The sequence below is a fragment of the Scyliorhinus torazame genome, chromosome 1 (genome assembly GCF_047496885.1).
Source record: "Scyliorhinus torazame isolate Kashiwa2021f chromosome 1, sScyTor2.1, whole genome shotgun sequence".
NCBI classification, from domain to species: domain Eukaryota; kingdom Metazoa; phylum Chordata; class Chondrichthyes; order Carcharhiniformes; family Scyliorhinidae; genus Scyliorhinus; species Scyliorhinus torazame.
This window is the reverse complement of record NC_092707.1, coordinates 221,036,976-221,059,297: the sequence shown is the minus strand read 5'-3', so window position 1 is coordinate 221,059,297 and position 22,322 is coordinate 221,036,976. Positions and strand designations below refer to the sequence as shown.

Sequence of the window (22,322 nt, the reverse complement as noted above, 5' to 3'; positions counted from 1 at the left end):
GAGGGGAGGAACACCGGGTATCATTGTATGCCGATGACCTGTTACTGTTTGTGGCGGACCCAGTGGGGGGGGATGCCGGAGGTGATGCGGATCCTCAGGGAGTTTGGGGACTTTTCCGGGTAGAAGCTCAACGTGGGGAAGAGTGAGCTCTTCGTGGTACACCCAGGGGACCAGGGAAGGGGGATAGATGAGCTTCCATTGAAGAGGGCGCAAAGGAGTTTTCGGTACCGGGGGATCCAGGTGGCCAAGAGCTTGGGGGCCCTACACAAGCTCAACTTGACGCGACTGGTGGAGCAGATGGAGGAGGAGTTTAAAAGGTGGGATATGCTGCCGCTCTCCCTGGCGGGTAGGGTGCAGTCGGTGAAAATGACGGTACTCACGAGGATCCCTTTTGTATTCCAGTGCCTCCCCATCCTGATCCCTAAGGCCTTTTTTAAGCAGGTCAGCAGGAGCATCATGGGATTTGTGTGGGCGAAAAAAACCCCGAGGGTGAGAAGGCTGTTTCTGGAATGGAGTAGGGACAGAGGAGGGTTAGCGTTGCCTAATCTGTGTGGGTACTACTGGGCTGCCAATGTGGCGATGATACGCAAGGGGGCGGCGTGGAAGAGGCTGGTGATGGCGTCCTGTGTGGGCACGAGTCAGACAGTTCTGGTGACAGCACCGCTGCCGCTCCCGCCGACAAGGTACACCACGAGTCCGGTGGTGGCGGCGCCTTTGAAAATTTGGGGGCAGTGGAGATGCCACAGGGGTGAGGTAGAGGCTTTGGTTTGGTCCCCGATCCGAGAGAACCATCGGTTTGTCCCGGGGAGAATGGATGGAGGGTTCCTGAGCTGGCACAGGGCGGGAATTAGAAGGATGGGGGACCTGTTTTTAGATGGGACGTTTGCGAGCCTTGGGGTGCTGGAGGAAAAATTTGGGCTACCCCCCAGAAATGCCTTCAGGTACATGCAGGTAAGGGCGTTTGTAAGGCGGCAGGTGAGGGAGTTCCCGCTGCTTCCAGCATACAGGATCCAGGTTAGGGTGCTTTCGGGGGGATGGGTTGGAGAAGGCAAGGTCTCGGCGATCTACCAGGAGATGCAGGAGGTGGAGGAGACCTCGGTGGAGGAGTTAAAGTGTAAATAGGAGGAGGAGCTTGGGGAGGAGATAGACGAGGGTACGTGGGCGGACGCCCTGGGTAGGGTTAATTCTTCCTCCTCTTGCGCCAGGCTTAGCCTGATACAATTTAAGTTTCTTCACAGAGCGCATATGACAGGGGCGAGGCTGAGTAAGTTCTTTGCGGTGAAAGACAGGTGTGTGAGGTGCCCGGGGAGCCCAGCAAATCACACCCATATGTTCTGGGCGTGCCTGGCGCTGGATGGGTTCTGGAGGGACATTGCGAGGACGGTGTCTAAGGTGGTCAACACCCGGGACCCGGGTTACGCCGAGCTGGGGGTTAGCACTATTTGAGGTATCATACGAGTCGGGAGTGCAGGAGGCGAAAGAGGCCGGTATTCTGGCCTTTGCGTCCCTGGTAGCCCGGCGGAGGATTCTGCTACAGTGGAAAGATGCGAGGCCCCCAAGCAAAGAACAAAGAAATGTACAGCACAGGAACAGGCCCTTCGGCCCTCCAAGCCCGTGCCGACCATGCTGCCCGACTAAACTACAATCTTCTACACTTCCTGGGTCCGTATCCCTCTATTCCCATCCTATTCATGTATTTGTCAAGATGCCCCTTAAATGTCACTATGGTCCCTGCTTCCACCACCTCCTCCAGTAGCGAGTTCCAGGCACCCACTACCCTCTGCGTAAAAAACTTGCCTTGTACATCTACTCTAAACCTTGTCCCTCTCACCTTAAACCAGTGCCCCCTAGTAATTGACCCCTCTACCCCAGGGAAAAGCCTCTGACTATCCACTCTGTCTATGCCCCTCATAATTTTGTAGACCTCTATCAGGTCACCCCTCAACCTCCTTCGTTCCAGTGAGAACAAACTGAGTTTATTGAACCGCTCCTCATAGCTAATGCCCTCCATACCTGGCAACATTCTGGTAAATCTCTTCTGCACCCTCTCTAAAGCCTCCACATCCTTCTGGTAGTGTGGCGACCAGAATTGAACACTATACTCCAAGTGTGGCCTAACTAAGGTTCTACATAGCTGCAACATGGCTTGCCAATTCTTATACTCAATGCCCCGGCCAATGAAGGCAAGCATGCCGTATGCCTTCTTGACTACCTTCTCCACCTGTGTTGCCCCTCTCAGTGACCTGTGGACCTGTACTCCTAGATCTCTTTGACTTTCAATACTCTTGAGGGTTCTACCATTCACTGTATATTCCCTACCTGCATTAGACCTTCCAAAATGCATTGCCTCACATTTGTCCGTATTAAACTCCATCTGCCATCTCTCCGCCCAAGTCTCCAAACAATCTAAATCCTGCTGTATCCTCTGACAGTCCTCATCGCTATCCGCAATTCCACCAACCTTTGTGTCGTCTGCAAACTTACTAATCAGACCAGTTACATTTTCCTCCAAATCATTTATATATACTACAAACAGCAAAGGTCCCAGCACTGATCCCTGTGGAACACCACTGGTCACAGCCCTCCAATTAGAAAAGCATCCTTCCATTGCTACTCTCTGCCTTCTATGACCTAGCCAGTTCTGTATCCACCTTGCCAGCTCACCCCTGATCCCGTGTGACTTTACCTTTTGTACTAGTCTACCATGAGGGACCTTGTCAAAGGCCTTACTAAAGTCCAGATAGACAACATCCACTGCCCTACCTGCATCAATCATCTTAGTGACCTCCTCGAAAAACTCCATCAAGTTAGTGAGACACGACCTACCCTTCACAAAACCATGCTGCCTCTCACTAATACGTCCATTTGCTTCCAAATGGGAGTAAATCCTGTCTCGAAGAATTCTCTCCACTAATTTCCCTACCACTGAAGTAAGGCTCACCGGCCTGTAGTTCCCTGGATTATCCTTGCTACCCTTCTTAAACAGAGGAACAACATTGGCTATTTTCCAGTCCTCCGGGACATCCCCTGAAGACAGTGAGGATCCAAAGATTTCTGTCAAGGCCTCAGCAATTTCCTCTCCAGCCTCCTTCAGTATTCTGGGGTAGATCCCATCAGGCCCTGGGGACTTATCTACCTTAATATTTTTTAAGACACCCAACACCTCGTCTTTTTGGATCTCAATGTGACCCAGGCTACCTACACACCCTTCTCCAGACTCAACATCTACCAATTTCTTCTCTTTGGTGAATACTGATGCAAAGTATTCATTTAGTACCTCGCCCATTTCCTCTGGCTCCACACATAGATTCCCTTGCCTATCCTTCAGTGGGCCAACCCTTTCCCTGGCTACCCTCTTGCTTTTTATGTACGTGTAAAAAGCCTTGGGATTTTCCTTAACCCTATTTGCCAATGACCTGTGGACCTTTCCTTATATTCCACACAGGCTTCGTCTGTTCCCAGCCTTTTAGCCCTGACAAATGCCTCCTTTTTCTTTTTGACGAGGCCTACAATATCTCGTGTTATCCAAGGTTCCCGTAAATTGCCGTATTTATCTTTCTTCCTCACAGGAACATGCCGGTCCTGAATTCCTTTCAACGGACACTTGAAAGCCTCCCACATGTCAGATGTTGATTTGCCCTCAAACATCCGCCCCCAATCTATGTTCTTCAGTTCCCGCCTAATATTGTTATAATTAGCCTTCCCCAATTTAGCACATTCATCCTAGGACCACTCTTATCCTTGTCCACCAGCACTTTAAAACTTACTGAATTGTGGTTACTGTTCCCGAAATGCTCCCCTACTGAAACATCTACCCCCTGGCCTGGCTCATTCCCCAATACCAGGTCCAGTACCGCCCCTTCCCTAGTTGGACTGTCTACATATTGTTTTAAGAAGCCCTCCTGGATGCTCCTTACAAACTCCGCCCCGTCTAAGCCCCTGGCACTAAGTGAGTCCCAGTCAATATTGGGGAAGTTGAAGTCTCCCATCACCACAACCTTGTTGTTTTTACTCTTTTCCAAAATCTGTCTACCTATCTGCTCCTCTATCTCCCGTTGGCTGTTGGGAGGCCTGTAGTAAATCCCCAACATTGTGACTGTACCCTTCTTATTCCTGATCTCTACCCATATAGCCTCACTGCCCTCTGAGGTGTCCTCCCGCAGTACAGCTGTGATATTCTCCCTAACCAGTAGCGCAACTCCGCCACCCCTTTTACATCCCCCTCTATCCCGCCTGAAACATCTAAATCCTGGAATGTTTAGCTGCCAATCCTGCCCTTCCCTCAACCAGGTCTCTGTAATGGCAACAACATCATAGTTCCAAGTACTAATCCAAGTTCTAAGTTCATCTGCCTTACCCGTAATACTTCTTGCATTAAAACATATGCACTTCAGGCCACCAGACCCGCTGTGTTCAGCAACTTCTCCCTGTCTGCTCTGCCTCAGAGCCACACTGTCCCTATTCCCTAGTTCTCCCTCAATGCTCTCACCTTCTGACCTATTGCTCCCGTGCCCACCCCCCTGCCATACTAGTTTAAACCCTCCCATGTGACACTAGCAAACCTCGCGGCCAGGATATTTATGCCTCTCCAGTTTAGATGCAACCCGTCCTTATATAGGTCACACCTGCCCCGGAAGAGCTCCCAGTGGTCCAGATAACGGAAACCCTCCCTCCTACACCAGCTGTTTAGCCACGTGTTTAGCTGCTTTATCTTCCTATTTCTAGCCTCACTGGCACGTGGCACAGGGAATAATCCCGAGATTACAACCCTAAAGGTCCTATCTTTTAACTTTCTGCTTAGCTCCCTGAACTCCTGCTGCAGGACCTCATGCCCCTTCCTGCCTCTGTCGTTAGTACCAATATGTACAACGACCTCTGCCTGTTTGCCCTCCCCCTTCAGGATGCCCTCTACCCGTTCGGAGACATCCTGGACCCTGGCACCAGGGAGGCAACATACCATCCTGGAGTCTCTTTCACGTCCACAGAAGCGCCTATCTGTGCCCCTGACTATAGAGTCCCCTATTACTATTGCTCTTCTGCGCTTTGACCCTCCCTTCTGAACATCAGAGCCAGCCGTGGTGCCACTGCTCTGGCTGCTGCTGTTGTTTTCCCCTGATAGGCTATCCCCCCGACAGTATCCAAAGGGATATACCTGTTCACGAGGGGGACAACCACAGGGGATTCCTGCACTGACTGCCTGCCCTTTCTGGTGGTCACCCATTTCTCTGCCTGCACCTTGGGTGTGACCACATTTATATAACTGCGATCTGTGACGCTTTCTGCCACCTGCATGCTCCTAAGTGCATCCAATTGCTGCTCCAACCGAACCATGCGGTCTGTGAGGAGCTCCAGTTGGGTGCACTTTCTGCAGATGAAGCCATCCAGGACGCTGGAAGCCTCCCGGACCTGCCACATCTCACAGTCAGAGCGTGGAAGCCTGGGTCAGCAACATGCAGGATTCATTAAAGTGGAGAGGGTAACATTTGCCTTGAGATGATCTGTGCAAGGGTTTTTCAGGCGCTGGCAACCATTCCTAGACTTTCTAGCGGAGCGTTAGGAGGTGGTCAGCAGCAGCAGCAACCCAGGGGGGGTGGTATACTTTGTGTTTACTACTACTGTGTTTAGTATTGCTTAATGTGGAGGTTTGTATATTAGGGGAATTCGTGGTGTAGTTGTAAGATGTTTATTTGTGTGTTCTTTGTTTTTCTTTTTTCTGTAAATATGTAAAAATTTGAATAAAAATATATTTTTTAAAAATACATAGACAAAATCAAAGATGCAAGACAATGCTTTGAATGTGAGCATTTGCAGGTAATTAAGTCTTTACAGATCCAGAGATAGGAGTAACCCCAAGTTAAAGAGGTGTGAATTGTCTCAAGCCAGAACAGTTGGTAGGATTTCGCAAGCCCAGGCGGAGGATGAATGTAATGCGACATGAGTCCAAAGTCCCGGTTGAGGCCGTACTCATGTGTGCGGAACTTGGCTATCAGTTTCTGCTCGGCAATTCTGCGTTGTCGCGGGTCCTGAAGGCCGCCTTGGAGAACGCTTACCCAGAGATCAGAGGCTGAATGTCCTTGACTGCTGAAGTGTTCCCCGACTGGAAGGAAACATTCCTGTCTGGCGATTGTTGCGCGATGTCCATTCATCAGTTGTCGCAGCGTCTGCATGGTCTCGCCAATGTACCACGCTTCGGGACATCCTTTCCTGCAGCGTATGAGGTAGACAACGTTGGCCGAGTCGCACGAGTATGTACCGCGTACCTGGTAGGTGGTGTTCTCACGTGTAATGGTGGTACTCATGTCGATGATCTGGTACGTCTTGCAGAGATTGCCATGACAGGGGTGTGTGGTGTCGTGGTCGCTGTTCTGAAGGCTGGGTCGTTTGCTGCAAACAATGGTTTGTTTGAGGTTTTGCATTTGTTTGAAGGCAAGTAGTGGGGGTGTGGGGATACACTATCCATTCCCCCCCCCCCACCCCCCCCCTCCCCCCCTCCACCCCCCCCCCCACCCCGGCTCAACCCATGATTCTTGCACAGCTGCATTAGCACCGACATCCTTTCCATCCGAAAATGCCTCCTCAACTGATTCCATATTCTCACCGTGGACTGCACCACCGGGCTCCCTGAATAACTATGCCGTCACCATAGCCCTCAAACTAGGTCCCTTACAAGATTCCTTCTCCATCCTAATCCACTCTACCCCTTCTCCTTCCCACCACCGCCGCACCTTGTCCACATTCGCGGGCCAATAATAATGAAGCAAGTTCGGCAAGGCAACCCCCCTTGCTGCCTCTCCCTATGTAGCAGGATCCTCTCCACCTCGGCACCTTCTCCGCCCATACAAAGTCAGAAATGATCGTGTCCACTTCTGAAAAAAAGCCTTTTGTATAAAGATCGGAAGAGCATGAAAGATAAACAAGACCCTCCCCCCCCAACGTTAAGTGCCGTGTATCCCACCTTTTTAAGATCCTCCCTGGCTTCCTCCACCGTTAAGTTCCACTTATGGAGCCCAGTCCATTCCCTCGCTACCTGAATCGCCAAATACCTAAACCTATCCCTCGCTACCATAAATGGCACCCCCCCCAAATTAGCCCGCTGTGCCAGCTCATTCACCGTGAATGGCTCGCTTCTCCCGACACTCAGCTTGTTCCCCGAGAACCCTCCAAACCTCCGCAGCAGGCTCATAATCCTTCCCTTACTCTGCAACGGATCCGAAACATACAGCAAGAGGTCATCGGCATAGAGCGACACCTGATATAAGTATATAAGAACTAGGAGCAGGAGTAGGCCATCTGGCCCCTCGAGCCTGCTCCACCATTCAATGAGATCATGGCTGATCTTTTGTGGACTCAGCTCCACTTTCCGGCCCGAACACCATAACCCTTAATCCCTTTATTCTTCAAAAAACTATCTATCTTTATCTTAAAAACATTTAATGAAGGAGCCTCTACTGCTTCTGGGCAAGGAATTCCATAGATTCACAACCCTTTGGGTGAAGAAGTTCCTCCTAAACTCAGTCCTAAATCTACTTCCCCTTATTTTGAGGCTATGCCCCCTAGTTCTGCTTTCACCCGCCAGTGGAAACAACCTGCCCGCATCTATCCTATCTATTCCCTTCATAATCTTATATGTTTCTATAAGATCCCCCCTCATCCTTCTAAATTCCAATGAGTACAGTCCCAGTCTACTCAACCTCTCCTCGTAATCCAACCCCTTCAGCTCTGGGATTAACCTAGTGAATCTCCTCTGCACACCCTCCAGTGCCAGTACGTCCTTTCTCAAGTAAGGAGACCAAAACTGAACACAATACTCCAGGTGTGGCCTCACTAACACCTTATACAATTGCAGCATAACCTCCCTAGTCTTAAACTCCATCCCTCTAGCAATGAAGGACAAAATTCCATTTGCCTTCTTAATCACCTGTTGCACCTGAAAACCAACTTTCTGCGACTCATGCACTAGCACACCAAGGTCTCTCTGCACAGCAGCATGTTTTAATATTTTATCATTTAAATAATAATCCCTTTTGCCGTTATTCTTACCAAAATGGATAACCTCACATTTGTCAACATTGTATTCCATCTGCCAGACCCTAGCCCATTCACTTAGCCTATCCAAATCCCTCTGCAGACTTCCAGTATCCTCTGCACTTTTTGCTTTACCACTTATCTTAGTGTCGTCTGCAAACTTGGACACATTGCCCTTGGTCCCCAACTCCAAATCATCTATGTAAATTGTGAACAGTTGTGGGCCCAACACTGATCCCTGAGGGACAGCACTAGCTACTGATTGCCAACCAGAGAAACACCCATTAATCCCCACTCTTTGCTTTCTATTAATTAACCAATCCTCTATCCATGCTACTACTTTCCCCTTAATGCCATGCATCTTTATCTTATGCAACAACCTTTTGTGTGGCACCTTGTCAAAGGCTGATGCTCCCTCTGTCCCCTCAAAATTCCCCGCCACTCTGCCAACCTGCTGAGAGCCATCGCCAGTGGCTCTACGGCCAGCGCAAACAGCAGCGGCGACAGCGGGCACCCTGCCTCATACCCTTGTGTAAGTCAAAGCTTCATCAGCTCATATCGTGGGCCGAAGGGCCTGTACTGCGCTGTAATGTTCTATAACATTCGTCCTCACCCTCGCCCTTGGTGCCACATCCAGCAACCGTACCATGCCACAAATCTCGACCCAAACCCAAACCTTCCCAAAATCTCGAACAAGTACTGCCACTGCATCCGATCAAATAAATGCCTTCTCCACATCCATGGACACCATCACCTCCGGTACCAGAGTCCCCGACAGATTCGTCACCACATTCAACGGCCGTCTTATATTACTCGCGAACTGCCTGCCCTTCACAAAACCTGTTTGATCATCTGCAACCATCCCTGGGACACACTCCTCCATCCTCCCCATCAACAACTTAGCCAATACTTTCATATCCGTGTTCAATAGTGATATGGGCCTATACGACCCACATTCCACCGGGTCCTTCCCCTTTTTCGGGATTAGTGTGATTACTGCTTGCGTCAACGTCTAAGGAAACTCCCCCTTCTCCAGTGCTTCATTAAACGCCCCCAACAGATATGGTGCCACGTCCGTTGCAAATTCCTTATAAAATTCCGCCAGGTACCCATCCGGCCCAGTGGCCTTCCCCGACTTCATACCCCTGATACTATCCAGCAGCTCCCTCAGCCCCAGGGGATCCTCCAACGCCTGCCTCTTTGCTTCCTCCAGCTGGGGAAATTCCAGCTTGTCCAGAAACTGCCCCAGATCCCCCTCCTCTCCTCCCGGGTCTGCCTCATAAAGTCCCTGGTAGTATTCCCGAAACGCCACATTTACCTTTCCTGGCTGACACCACATCCCCAACCCCAGTCCATATCTTCAATATTTCCCTGGACGCAGCCTGCCTCCACAGCTGATGCACCAGCATGCGGTTCGCCTTCTCCCCATACTCATATTGCATCCCCCTTGCCCTACGCAGTTGCCCTATCGCCCTCCCTGTTGTCAGCCTGTCAAACTGTCTCTGCAACTTTTTCCTCCTCGCCAATCCCTTCACGGTGGGCACCCTCGAATATTCCCTGTCCACCTCCACTACCTTGCTTACGAGACAGTCATGTTCCTCCCTCCTTTCCCTATCTGCACGAGCCTCAAACAAAATAATTTCCCCCCGGACCACTGCCTTCAGTGCCTCCCAAACAATGGCCGCCGACACCGCCCCAGTCTGATTCAACTCCACATACTCCTTAATCGCCCCCCCGCACCTTATCACAAAAACCTCCATCCGCCAACAACACCGAGTCAAACCTCCACCCCGGCCTCTGCTTTCGTCCCAATCTAAACCGAATCTCCAGCCAGTGGGGCGCATGGTCCGAGTTATATCCCCGCATACTCTGCCCCCTCCACCCCAACCAAAATCTCCCGATTCATAACAAAGTAATCAATCCTCGAATACACCTTATAGACGTGTGAAAAGGAGGAATACTCCCCTCTCCGAGTTCTGAAAGCGCCATGGATCCACCATATCATCCTCTCCACAAATCCCCCCAGCTCCCTCGCCACTGTACCTTACCCATCGACCTGGGGCTCGACCTATCCACCCTCAGCTCCACGACAGTTAAAATCTCCTCCCATGATCAACTGGTGCGTGGCCAAATTCGGGATCGCTGTCAGCAACCCCCTCATAAAACCCACACCATCCCAATTTGGGGCATACAAATTTACCAACACTACCGGTGCCCCTTCCAATACCCTACTCACAATCACATATCTCCCACACAGATCCCTCACCTCCTTCGCACTCACAAATCCCATTAAAATCGCCACTCCCCTCGATTTCAAATCAAACCCCGAGTGAAAAACCTGCCTGACCCACCCCTTCCTTAAACTAACCTGGTCGTTCATACGGAGGTGCATCTCCTGCAGAAAGAACACCCCCCACTTTCAAGCTCCTGAGGTGCGTGAACACCCGCGACCTTTTAACCGGCCCATTCAGTCGCCAGACGTTCCAAGTTACCAGCCTAACAGCTTATACCTCCAATCCACTCTACCGTCTGTCATCTTCCTGTTATGGGCCAGGGTTTAGAGAACCCCAAAGTGTATCATGGAGTTCACCTGACCCACAACTTTCAATAGATTGTGGTATGGGGAGCACACGGCACTGTAGCGGTGTGGTACAGCAGAAATGGAAAAGTATTTTTTTAAGCAAAACAATGTTTATTCTAAGAACTCAAGTTAACCTTTTTAAAACATAGTGAATAGCTTAGCAACCATTAATTCAAATACAACCCCCAAAGAATACAACACTAAGTAATTCTTACTTTCCTTTTAACATCCATAAGACTTAAAACACCTTTTAACAGAAAGACATCAGGCTTAACTTCACTACTGAGAACGGTTACCACGTTGAAATCAGCAAATGGACACTCATAAGCTTGCAGAGATTCACACACATCCTGCTGTGATTGCAGCTTCTCCAAAACTAAAATGAAACCCAACCCACCCTGCAGCAAAAAGCAGAAAGCGAAAGTAAAAAGCTGACAGACAGCCCAGCTCCACTCACTCTCTGACATCACTTTCTTAAAGGTACTCTAACTAACCCATTTCTTAAAGGTACTCTCACATGACATTCCCCACTTAACTTCCACCCCTTTAATTCCATCCTATACCTAGCCCATCCCAGGTGGCCCCTTTCTCCGGCCATGACCATGTCATCTCTCACCCCCTGCCACGTCTCACCAACCTCCCCTTCCCTTTCTCCCCTCCCTTCCCCTTCCAGCACCCCTTCCCCCCTGCCCTTCCCCCGACTACCCCTCTTAGCCTTCTCCCCCACCACCTTACTTCCGTTCACCAGCATAACCTGCTAGCGCAGCAGCCCCTGCCCAAAGGCACTTATCAATGACTTCCCCTCCCCCTCCACCCCCCCCCCCACACGCCTCAGCTCAAGGAAGAAGGCTCTCTGCTGACCTGACCCTTCCCCACCCAAACAAAGACTTCTCCTAACTCCAGGCAACCTTCTCCAAAAGCAAACAAACAAATGTTAAACATAAACAGTCCCAGAAAACAGGTGGGGGGGGGAAGGGAACATCCATCCCAACATAAACATTCCACCCCTAACAATCCCAACAGTAAACAGCACAACCCCCCCCAAAAACAATTAACATTCCCCAATCCCTACCTCCATTTCAAACATTACAAAGTGTCAGCTCCCCGGTTCCCAAGCATTGTCCACTCAGTTCTCCCCCATGCTCCATAATGAAGTCTTCGGCCGCTTCTGGGGTCTCAAAATAATACTCCCGGCCTCCGAACGTCACCCATAATTTCGCCGGGTAGAGCACCCCAAACCTGATCTGCCGCTGGTACAGCACCGCCTTGGCCTTGTTGAAACCTGCCTGTCGCATTGCCAACTCGGCTCCAATGTGCTGATAAATTCGGACCTTATTCCCCTCCCAGATGAGGGACGCTTCTCCGTGGCCCATCGCAGAATCTTCTCTTTCTCTTCAGATTTCTGGATGGGCCGAAGTCCCGCTGCTAAAATGCCTGTCCCGCCGGCGTAGATTAAACCACCTACCTTACCAGCGGGACAAGCCGGCGCGGGCGGGCTTCGGGGTCCTGGGGGGGGTGCGGGGCGATCTGGCCCCGGGGGGTGCCCCCACGGTGGCCTGGCCCGCGATCGGGGCCCACCGATCCGCGGGCGGGGCTGTGCGTGGGGGCACTCTTTTCCTTCCGCCTTCGCCACGGTCTCCACCATGGCGGAGGCGGAAGAGACTCCCTCCACTGCGCATGCACGGGAATGCCGTCAGCGGCCGCTAACGCTCCCGTGTATGCGCCGCCCGGAGATGTCATTTCCGCGCCAGCTGGCGGGGCACCAGAGGCCTTTTCCGCCAGCTGGCGGGGCAGAAATTCGTCCGGCGCGGGCCTAGCCCCTTAAGGTTAGGGCTCGGCCCCCACAAGATGTGGAGCATTCCGCACCTTTGGGGCGGCGCGATGCCCGACTGATTTGCGCCGTTTTGGGCGCCAGTCGGCGGACATCGCGGCGATACCGGAGAATTTCGCCCCAGATCTTTACAGAGAGCTTTCTCATTTCCTTGGCCAAGATTAGATTCAAACCCTGGTACAAAGAAGAAATTACATGATTAATTCAGTAAGCTATTCAAATCCCAGCATGACTCGGATATTTGGAAATATGAGAACAAAGAAAGAACAAAGAACAGTATAAGCACAAGAACAGGCCCTTCGGCCCTCCAAGCCTACGCTAATCATGATGACTGTTTAAATAAAACTTTCTCACTTCCGGGGTCGCCCTATTCCCATCCTATTTGTCAAGGTGCCTCGTAAACGTCACTATCGTATCAGCTTCCACCATCTCCTCCGGCAGTGAGTTCCAGGCATTCATCACCCTCTGTGTAAAACATTTCCCTTGCACATCTCCTCTAAACTTTGCCCCTCGCACCTTAAACCTATGTCCCCTAGTAATTGACTTCCCCACCCTGAGAAAAGACATCTGACTATCCACGCCACTCAATTTTGTGGACTTCTATCAGGTCACCCTTCAACCTCCATCATTTCAACAAAAACAATCCGGGTTTATCCAACCCCTCCTCACAGCTAATAACCTCCAGACCAGGCAACATTCTGGTAAACCTCTTCTGTGCTCTCCAAAGCTCTCCATAGCCTCCACATTCTTCTGGTAATGTCGCAACCAGAATTGTACTCAATACTCCAAGTATGGCCTAACGAAGGTGCTATACAGATGCAGCATGGCTTGCCAATTTCTATACTCAATGCCCCGACCGATGAAGGCAAGCATGCCATATGCCTTCTTGACTACCTTATCCATCTGCGTTGCCACTTTCAGTGATCTGTGGACCTGTACACCCAGATCTCTCTGCCTGTCAATACTCCTAAGGGTTCTACCATTTGCTGTATATTTCCCACCTGTATTAGACTTTCCAAAATGCATTACCTCACATTTTTCCAGATTAAACACCATCTGCACTGTAACACAGTGGTTAGCTCAGTTGATTCACAGCTCCAGGATCCCAGGTTCGATTCCTGGCTTGGGTGACTGTCTGTGCAGATTCTCCATGTTCTCCTTGTGTCTGCATGGGTTTTCTCCGGGTGCTCCGGTTCCTCCCACTGTCTAAAGATGTGAAGCTTAGGTAGATTGGCCATGATAAATTGCCCTTAGTGTCCAATAAGGTTAGGTGGGGTTACAGGGTTATGGGGATAGGGTGAAGGCGTGGGCTTAAAGTGGGATGCTCTTTCCAAGGGTCAGTGCAGACTCGATGGGCCGAATGGCTTCATTCTGTACTGTAAATTCTATGATTCTATGAAAAAAAGTTAGGTGGGGTTACTGAGTTTGGGGATAAGGTGGAGGTGTGGGCTTAATCAGGGTGCCCTTTCCAAAGGCCGGTGCAGAATCGATGGGCCAAATGGCCTCCTTCTGCAGTGTAAATTCTATGATTCTATGACATTTCTCCGCCCAAGTCACCTACCAATCTATATCCTTCTGTATCGTCCAAGAATCCTCAACGCTATCCGCAACTGTCCAATAATTTCTCGACCACTGACGTAAGGCTCACCAGCGTGTAATTTCCTGGATTGTCCCTGCTACCCTTCCTAACTAAGAAACAACATTGGCTATCCTCCAGTCCTCTGGGACCTCACCTGTAGCCAATGAGGATACAAATATTTCTGTCAAGGTCCCAGCAATTTCCTTGCATGCCTCCCTCAGTATTCGGTGTTAGGAATGGGTTAACTGATTGTCCAATTACTTGTTAATTTGATGTTCAGTATCCAATAAAGTGACTGATATGTAAAGGGGTTACAGGTGGCACTAGTGTTTTTGTGGTGGAGTTTTTGTGAGGAGTGTGACCAAAGAAAATAAAGGTGTTTTGGGGAGAAGCAGGAATCTTGTCTCCTTTACTCAACAACAGCCAGAAGCTGAACATTCTGTGGTAGATCCCATCAGGTCCTGGGAACATACCTACCTCAATGTTTTTCAAGACGCCCACCACCTTATCCTTTTTGATATCGACATGACACAGACTATCTACACACCCTTCCCTCGCGACTCATTATCCATCAAGTCCTTTGGCGCGATTCTCCGACCCCGCGCCAGGTCGGAGAATTGCTGGGGGGCCACACGAATCGTGCCACGCTGCCCTGACACCGGGACACGATTCACCATTGGGACCGACGTGGTCGGCGCGGCACTAGTGGGGAGCCACTCTATGTGGCCCCCGCCGCGATTCTCCGGCCCGAGCGACCGTAAAAAAAAAACAAGTCCCGCCGGCGCCGTTCTAACCTGCTCTGAGCCGGCGGGGCCTCGGCGTTGAAGGGTCCGGGGGCGGCCTGGGGGGGGGCGGGGGGGGGGGGGGGGTCCGACTCCGGGGGGGGTGCCTCTGATGTGGCCTGGCCTGCGATCGGGACCCACTGAACGGCGGGCCGGCCTCTCTGTCTTCCGGCCTCCATTCTTCAGCGCCGGCGCCTGTACTCCTGTGCCATGTAGGCGCCGTGTTGGGTCGGGGCCGGCGCAGACAAGGGAGACACCGCGCATGCGCGGAAATCGCACCGGTGGGACTGCACATGCGCGGGTTCGCACCGGACCCACTGCGCACGCGTGCATGCCCCGGTGCCCATTCCACGCCGGATCAGCAGCTGGAGCGGCGTGAATCCTTCCAGCGCCCTGCTGGCCCCCCTGTAGGGTCCAGCATTGCTGATCCTGGGGCCGTGTTGACGCCGTTTCCGACGGCGTCAACACTTAGCCTCAGGATCAGAGAATCCTGCCCCTTATCTTTGGTGAATATCTATGCGAAGTACTCATTTAGTACCTCACCATGTCCTCTGGCTCCACACATATATTTCCTAGAGAAGGTTCAGCAAACAGTACGATACATCATATATCATACTTCCAAATAATAGTTATGAGAACTTACATTTGTACAGTGAAGTGACCGGGTGTGACTGTGAGCATCAACCCTGATGTTTGGCACGCTGGTGTCTTGCATGACTCCACTTATTCCAACCATCATTGAGATCATTTTTGTGAATTCGACACCTGAAGAAAATCAAAATATTATTTAATAGACACTCTTACTGATCACACATTATTCAAAAGAAGATAGACTTCATCCAGGTTTTCAAATTAAATGAAGCTGATGCAGGAGTCTGTCATGTCCCGGAATAGCTCACCAAGTGCCAGAGTGATTGGTAAATTATCTGGGTACAGCTATCTGGCTGCAGCATTTAGAAATATAATCAATATTAGGCATTCCTATCAAATCTACAGTTCAATCCGCGCATGGGTCATAACCATCCTTCCAACCTGGATGTCAGCACAGAAGCACTGTTGCTTCACAGCTCCAGGGTCCCAGGTTCAATGCCCGGCTTGGGTCACTTCCTGTGTGGAGTTACATGTTCTCCGAGTCTGTGTGAGTTTCCTCTGGGTGCTCCGGTTTCCTTCCACAAGTGCCGGAAGACGTGTTTGTTAGGTGAATTGGACTTTCTAAATTCTCCCTGTGTGTACCCGAACAAGCGCCGGAATGTGGCGATGAGGGACTTTTCACAGTAACTTCTTTACAGTGTTAATGTAAGCCTACTTATGACAATAAAGATTATTATTATTCATGTGCAGTTTCAAAATTTCAGTTTATGAGTTGACCAGCCTTTGGCTTGGAAAAGTTCAAAAGCTTATATACATCTTTAAAATTTCAAATATATTTCCCCATGAGAGGCAAGTTCCCCCTTCCATCTCCCATCGTGCACACTCTCTCTTCACTCCCCTCATGCACACACTCTCTCCCCTCCACTCCTCACACATACTCTCTCTTCCAATTCCATTCCTTGCTCACATTCTCTCTTCCCCATCCACTCCTCGTTCACAGAATCTTGGAATAATAAAGTGCAGAAGAGGCCCTTCGACCCAACAGCCTACACTGACGCATGATAAACACCTCACCTGCCTACATTCGCCAACACTTGGCTCATAGCCTTGAATGTTATGACATGCCAAGTGCTCATCCAGGTATTTTTTAAAGGATGTGAGGCAACTGCCTCTACCATCCAAATAATATGATCAGGGATAGTCAGCATGGCTTTGTGAAGGGTAGGTCATGCCTCACAAACCTTATTGAGTTCTTTGAGAAGGTGACTGAACAGGTAGTCGAGGGTAGAGCAGTTGATGTGGTGTATATGGATTTCAGCAAAGCGTTTGATAAGGTTCCCCACGGTAGGCTATTGCAGAAAATACGGAGGCTGAGGATTGAGGGTGATTTAGAGATGTGGATCAGAAATTGGCTAGCTGAAAGAAGACAGAGGGTGGTGGTTGATGGGAAATGTTCAGAATGGAGTACAGTCACAAGTGGAGTACCACAAGGATCTGTTCTGGGGCCGTTGCTGTTTGTCATTTTTATCAATGACCTAGAGGAAGGCGCAGAAGGGTGGGTGAGTAAATTTGCAGACGATACTAAAGTCGGTGGTGTTGTCGATAGTGTGGAAGGATGTAGCAGGTTACAGAGGGATACAGATAAGCTGCAGAGCTGGGCTGAGAGGTGGCAAATGGAGTTTAATGTAGAGAAGTGTGAGGTGATTCACTTTGGAAGGAATAACAGGAATGCGGAATATTTGGCTAATGGTAAAGTTCTTGAAATTGTGGATGAGCAGAGGGATCTAGGTGTCCATGTACATAGATCCCTGAAAGTTACCACCCAGGTTGATAGGGTTGTGAAGAAGGCCGAGGAGTGTTGGCCTTTATTGGTAGAGGGATTGAGTTCCGGAGTCGGGAGGTCATGTTGCAGCTGTACAGAACTCTGGTACGGCCGCATTTGGAGTATTGCGTACAGTTCTGGTCACCGCATTATAGGAAGGACGTGGAGGCTTTGGAGCGGGTGCAGAGGAGATTTACCAGGATGTTGCCTGGTATGGAGGGAAAATCTTATGAGGAAAGGTTGATGGACTTGAGGTTGTTTTCGTTGGAGAGAAGAAGGTTAAGAGGAGACTTAATAGAGGCATACAAAATGATCAGGGGGTTGGATAGGGTGGACAGTGAGAACCTTCTCCCGCGGATGGATATGGCTGGCACGAGGGGACATAACTTTAAACTGAGGGGTAATAGATATAGGACAGAGGTCAGAGGTAGGTTATTTACGCAAAGAGTAGTGAGGCCGTGGAATGCCCTCCCTGCTACAGTAGTGAACTCGCCAACATTGAGGGCATTTAAAAGTTTATTGGATAAACATATGGATGATAATGGCATAGTGTAGGTTAGATGGCTTTTGTTTCGGTGCAACATCGTGGGCCGAAGGGCCTGTACTGCGCTGTATTGTTCTATGTTCTATCCTCCCAGGCAGTGCAATCCAGACCATCATCACCCTCTGAGTAAAAAGGCTTTTCCTCAAATCTCCCCTAAACCTCCTGCCACTGATTTTGAACTTCTGTGTCCTCGTAACTGACCCTTCAACTAAGGGGAACAGCTGCTCCAGGAAAAACATCCCAAACCTATCCAACTTCTCCTCATAACATAAATGTCTGCGTGGGTTTCCTCCGGGTGCTCCGGTTTCCTCCCACAGTCCAAAGATGTGCAGGTTCGGTGGATTGGCCATCCTTTGTTGTGCCGAACCTTTGTCCTAGATTAATCATAGATTATCATTGAATTTACAGTGCAGAAGGAGGCCATTCGGCCCTTTGAGTCTGCACCGGCTCTTGGAAAGAGCACCCTACCGAAACTCAACACCTCCACCCAACACTAAGGGCAACTTTGGACACTAGGGGCAATTTATCAAGTCTGCACTGGCCCTTGGAGAGAGCACCCTACCCAAGCCCACACCTCCACCTTATCTGTAACCCCACTCAACCTTTTTGGACGCTAAGGGCAATTTAGCATGGCCAACAACCTGACCTGCACATCTTTAGACTGTGGGAGGAAACTGGAGCATCCGGAGGAAACCCACGCACACACAGGGAGAATGTGCAGACTCTGCACGGACAGCGACCCAAGCCAGGAATCAAACCTGGGACCCTGGAACTGTGATGCAACTGTGCTAACCACTGGGCTACCGTGCTGGCCCATCAATGGGCTCGCCCGGGATTTGAACCCGGGACCCCTCACATATTCCTACACCGAAACACCCAAAGCGAGAATCATGCCCCTAGACAAACGAGACAGCACCTGTAGGTTGGAGACTTGGACAGAGAAATGGCAAATGGAGTTTAATCCAGATACGTGTGAGGTAATGCATTTTGGTAGGTCTAACATTGAGGGGAAATATACCGTAAATGGCAAAATTCTTTGGGATACAGAAAGTCAGAGAGATCTGGACGTACAGGTCCACAGATCTTTGAAAGTGGCAACACAAGTGTACAAGATAGTCAAGAAAGCATATGGAATGCTTGTCTTCCTTGGATGGGGCATTGAGTATAAAAACTGGCAAGTCATGCTGCAGTTGTATCGGACCTTGGTAAGGCCACACTTGCAATAGCACACAATTCTGCTCGCCACACTACCAGAAGGATGTGGAAGCTTTGGAGAGGGTGCACAGGGGGTTTACCAAGATGTTGCCTGGTCTGGAGGGTGTTAGCTATGCGGAGAGACTGAGTAGACTCGGACTGTTTTCATTAGAAAGACGGAGGTTGATCATCCGGTGGTGGTGATGTGCTGAGCGGACGCACATCATGTGGCTCTCCTCCCAATCGGACCCGAAACGGCGAATTCTTTTGAGTTTTTTGGCCCAAAAAGCCAGCTAAAACTCCGCCAAACATAAAAGGCATGAACAGCACAGGGAAGAGAGCCACCATACTAGCGAGGTGGGCTAGCACAGGAAGACAGGCAGTAAGGTGACGGTGGTGCACCTCTCAGGGGAGAGGGAGCATCTGGCCAAAGGGGGGGAGGGGGGGACAGGGCAGAAGTGGGGGGGGAGAACACAGGGGGACAGAGAGAAGGGGGAAGGAGGGGGGAATGGGGTTTGGGGAGACGCACAGAATAGAAAGGGGACAGAAATATAGGAAAGGGGGGACTTCCGGGTGCGGCGATGACCAGCTGAGTCGCACGTTTCGGCAGCTCCCGGTGAAACGGACTTTTGGGCTCTTGATAGGAGCCCCAATGGCAATTTTGACGGCTAAAAACACTGTGCGGTAAACCAGAAGGGAATCCCCCCTGGATACGGATGAAAAAAGGAGGAGAAAGTGGCCGGATTGCAGTGGATCCTTTAGAACAGCGGCAAGGAAGGCAAGCCAAAACCAAGATGGCGTCGGAAGGTGGCAGTTTAACATGGGGCCCTGAACAACAAGAGTTCTTGAAATGCTGTGTGGAAGAGCTCAAAAAGGAAATGAAGAAAGAGCTGTTGGCCCCGATACTACAGGCGATCGAAGGGCTAAAGGAGGAACAAAAGACCCAGGAGCGGGAGCTTCGGGTCGTGAAGGCAAAGGCAGCCGAGAATGAGGACGACATACAGGGCCTGGTGGTGAAGACGGAGATGCATGAGGCACATCAGAAACCATGTGTGGAAAGGTTGGAGGCACTGGAGAACAACGCAAGGAGGAACAACCTGAGGATTCTTGGTCTTCCTGAAGGTGTGGAGGGAGCGGACGTCGGGGCATATGTGAGCACGATGCTGCACTCGTTAATGGGAGCGGAGGCCCCGGCGGGTCAGCTGGAGGTAGCATACCGAGTGATGGCGCGAGGACCGAGAGCAGGAGAAATTCCCAGAGCCATAGTGGTGAGATTCCTCCGTTTTAAGGATAAAGAAATGGTCCTTAGATGGGCAAAGAAAACTCGGAGCAGTAAATGGGAGAACGCGGTGATCCGCGTTTATCAAGACTGGAGTGCGGAGGTGGCGAGAAGGAGGGCGAGCTTTAATCGGGCCAAGGCGGTGCTTCATAAAAAGAAGATAAAATTTGGAATGCTGCAACCGGCAAGACTGTGGGTCACATATCGAGGGAGGCACCACTACATTGAGACGGCGGATGAAGCGTGGACTTTTATTGTGGAAGAAAAACTGGAATGAGCGGGTTATTAAAAAGAATGTTTGAACAAAGTGGTGGGGCGAAGAGGGGGGTTAAAAAGGGGGGAAAGAGGAGTTTTATGTACTAATCCTGCGATGTGGTAACTTTTCTCTCTTCCACAGGTGGTGATGGGGGGAGGAGGGGAGGTGGAGGAGATGGGGCGTTGGCCATTGGGGGCGGGGCCAAGGGAGAAGCGCGGGCTTGGTTCCCGCGCTATGATAATCATGGCGGGAATAGAGAAGCAGGAAGGAGGAGGTGTCGCACGGTGCGAGCCGAGGTCACGGGGGAAGCCGAGGTCGGCCAGAGTTTGCTGACTTCTGGGAGCAACATGGGGGGAGTAATTACGCTAGCGGGGGGTCTAGCGGGGGGGGGGGGGGGGTGGAGGGGGGGGAATTACTGGGTTGCTGCTGCTGGGGAGGGGGGGGAGCTGGTATGGGAGGGGATGGGCGGGGGGGGCACCGCCTGGGGGAGATACAGCTGCGTGGGAACCGGGTGAGGAGCTGGAAAAAGGGGATGGCTAATCGACAAGGGGGGGCGGGGGGGGGGGGGGGGGGTAGGAAGCCACCCAACCCGGCTGATCACGTGGAATGTGAGAGGGCTAAACGGGCCGATAAAGAGGGCACGGGTACTCGCACACCTTAAGAAACTTAAGGCAGATGTGGTTATGTTACAGGAAACGCACCTGAAACTGATAGACCAGGTTAGGCTACGCAAAGGATGGGTGGGGCAGGTGTTCCATTCGGGGCTAGATGCGAAAAACAGGGGGGTGGCTATATTAGTGGGGAAGCGGGTAATGTTCGAGGCAAAGACTATAGTGGCGGATAACGGGGGCAGATACGTGATGGTGAGTGGCAAACTACAGGGGGAGACGGTGGTTTTGGTAAACGTATATGCCCCGAACTGGGATGATGCCAATTTTATGAGGCGGATGCTAGGACGCATTCCGGACCTAGAGATGGGAAAGCTGATAATGGGGGGAGATTTTAATATGGTGTTGGAACCAGGGCTGGATAGGTCGAAGTCCAGGACTGGAAGGAGGCCGGCAGCAGCCAAGGTACTTAAAGATTTTATGGAGCAGATGGGAGGTGTAGACCCGTGGAGATTTAGCAGACCTAGGAGTAAGGAGTTCTCGTTTTTCTCCTATGTCCATAAAGTCTACTCGCGAATAGACTTTTTTGTGCTGGGAAGGGCGTTGATCCCGAAGGTGAGGGGAACGGAGTATACGGCTATAGCCATTTCGGATCACGCTCCACACTGGGTGGACTTGGAGATAGGGGAGGAAACAGGAGGGCGCCCACCCTGGAGAATGGACATGGGACTAATGGCAGATGAGGGGGTGTCTCAGGGTGAGGGGGTGCATTGAAAAGTACTTGGAACTCAATGATAATGGGGAGGTCCAGGTGGGAGCGGTCTGGGAGGCGCTGAAGGCGGTGGTTAGAGGGGAGCTGATATCAATAAGGGTACATAAAGGGAAGCAGGAGAGTAAGGAACGGGAGCGGTTGCTGCAAGAACTTTTGAGGGTGGACAGACAATATGCGGAACAAGCACTGGAGGAGGGACTGTACAGGGAAAGGAAAAGGCTACATGTAGAATTTGACTTGCTGACTACGGGCACTGCAGAGGCACAATGGAGGAAGGCACAGGGTGTACAGTACGAATATGGGGAGAAGGCGAGCAGGTTGCTGGCACACCAATTGAGGAAAAGGGGAGCAGCGAGGGAAATAGGGGGAGTGAGGGATGAGGAAGGAGAGATGGAGCAGGGAGCGGAGCGAGTGAATGGAGTGTTCAAGACATTTTATAAAAAATTATATGAAGCTCA

The 22,322-nt window shown here is 50.9% G+C and overlaps 1 protein-coding gene across 9 annotated transcripts in view; it reads right to left on the bottom strand.

The window, feature by feature from the left end:
• The window catches only part of tmem181 (transmembrane protein 181), a 391,617-nt gene that overhangs the window by 171,170 nt on the left and 198,125 nt on the right, over positions 1-22,322 (bottom strand). For all 9 annotated transcript variants that reach the window (XM_072502600.1, XM_072502554.1, XM_072502568.1 and 6 more), the window contains one exon: positions 15,442-15,563. In XM_072502600.1, the coding sequence (XP_072358701.1) occupies positions 15,442-15,563 (122 nt within the window). The remainder of the gene's footprint in view (positions 1-15,441; positions 15,564-22,322) is intronic.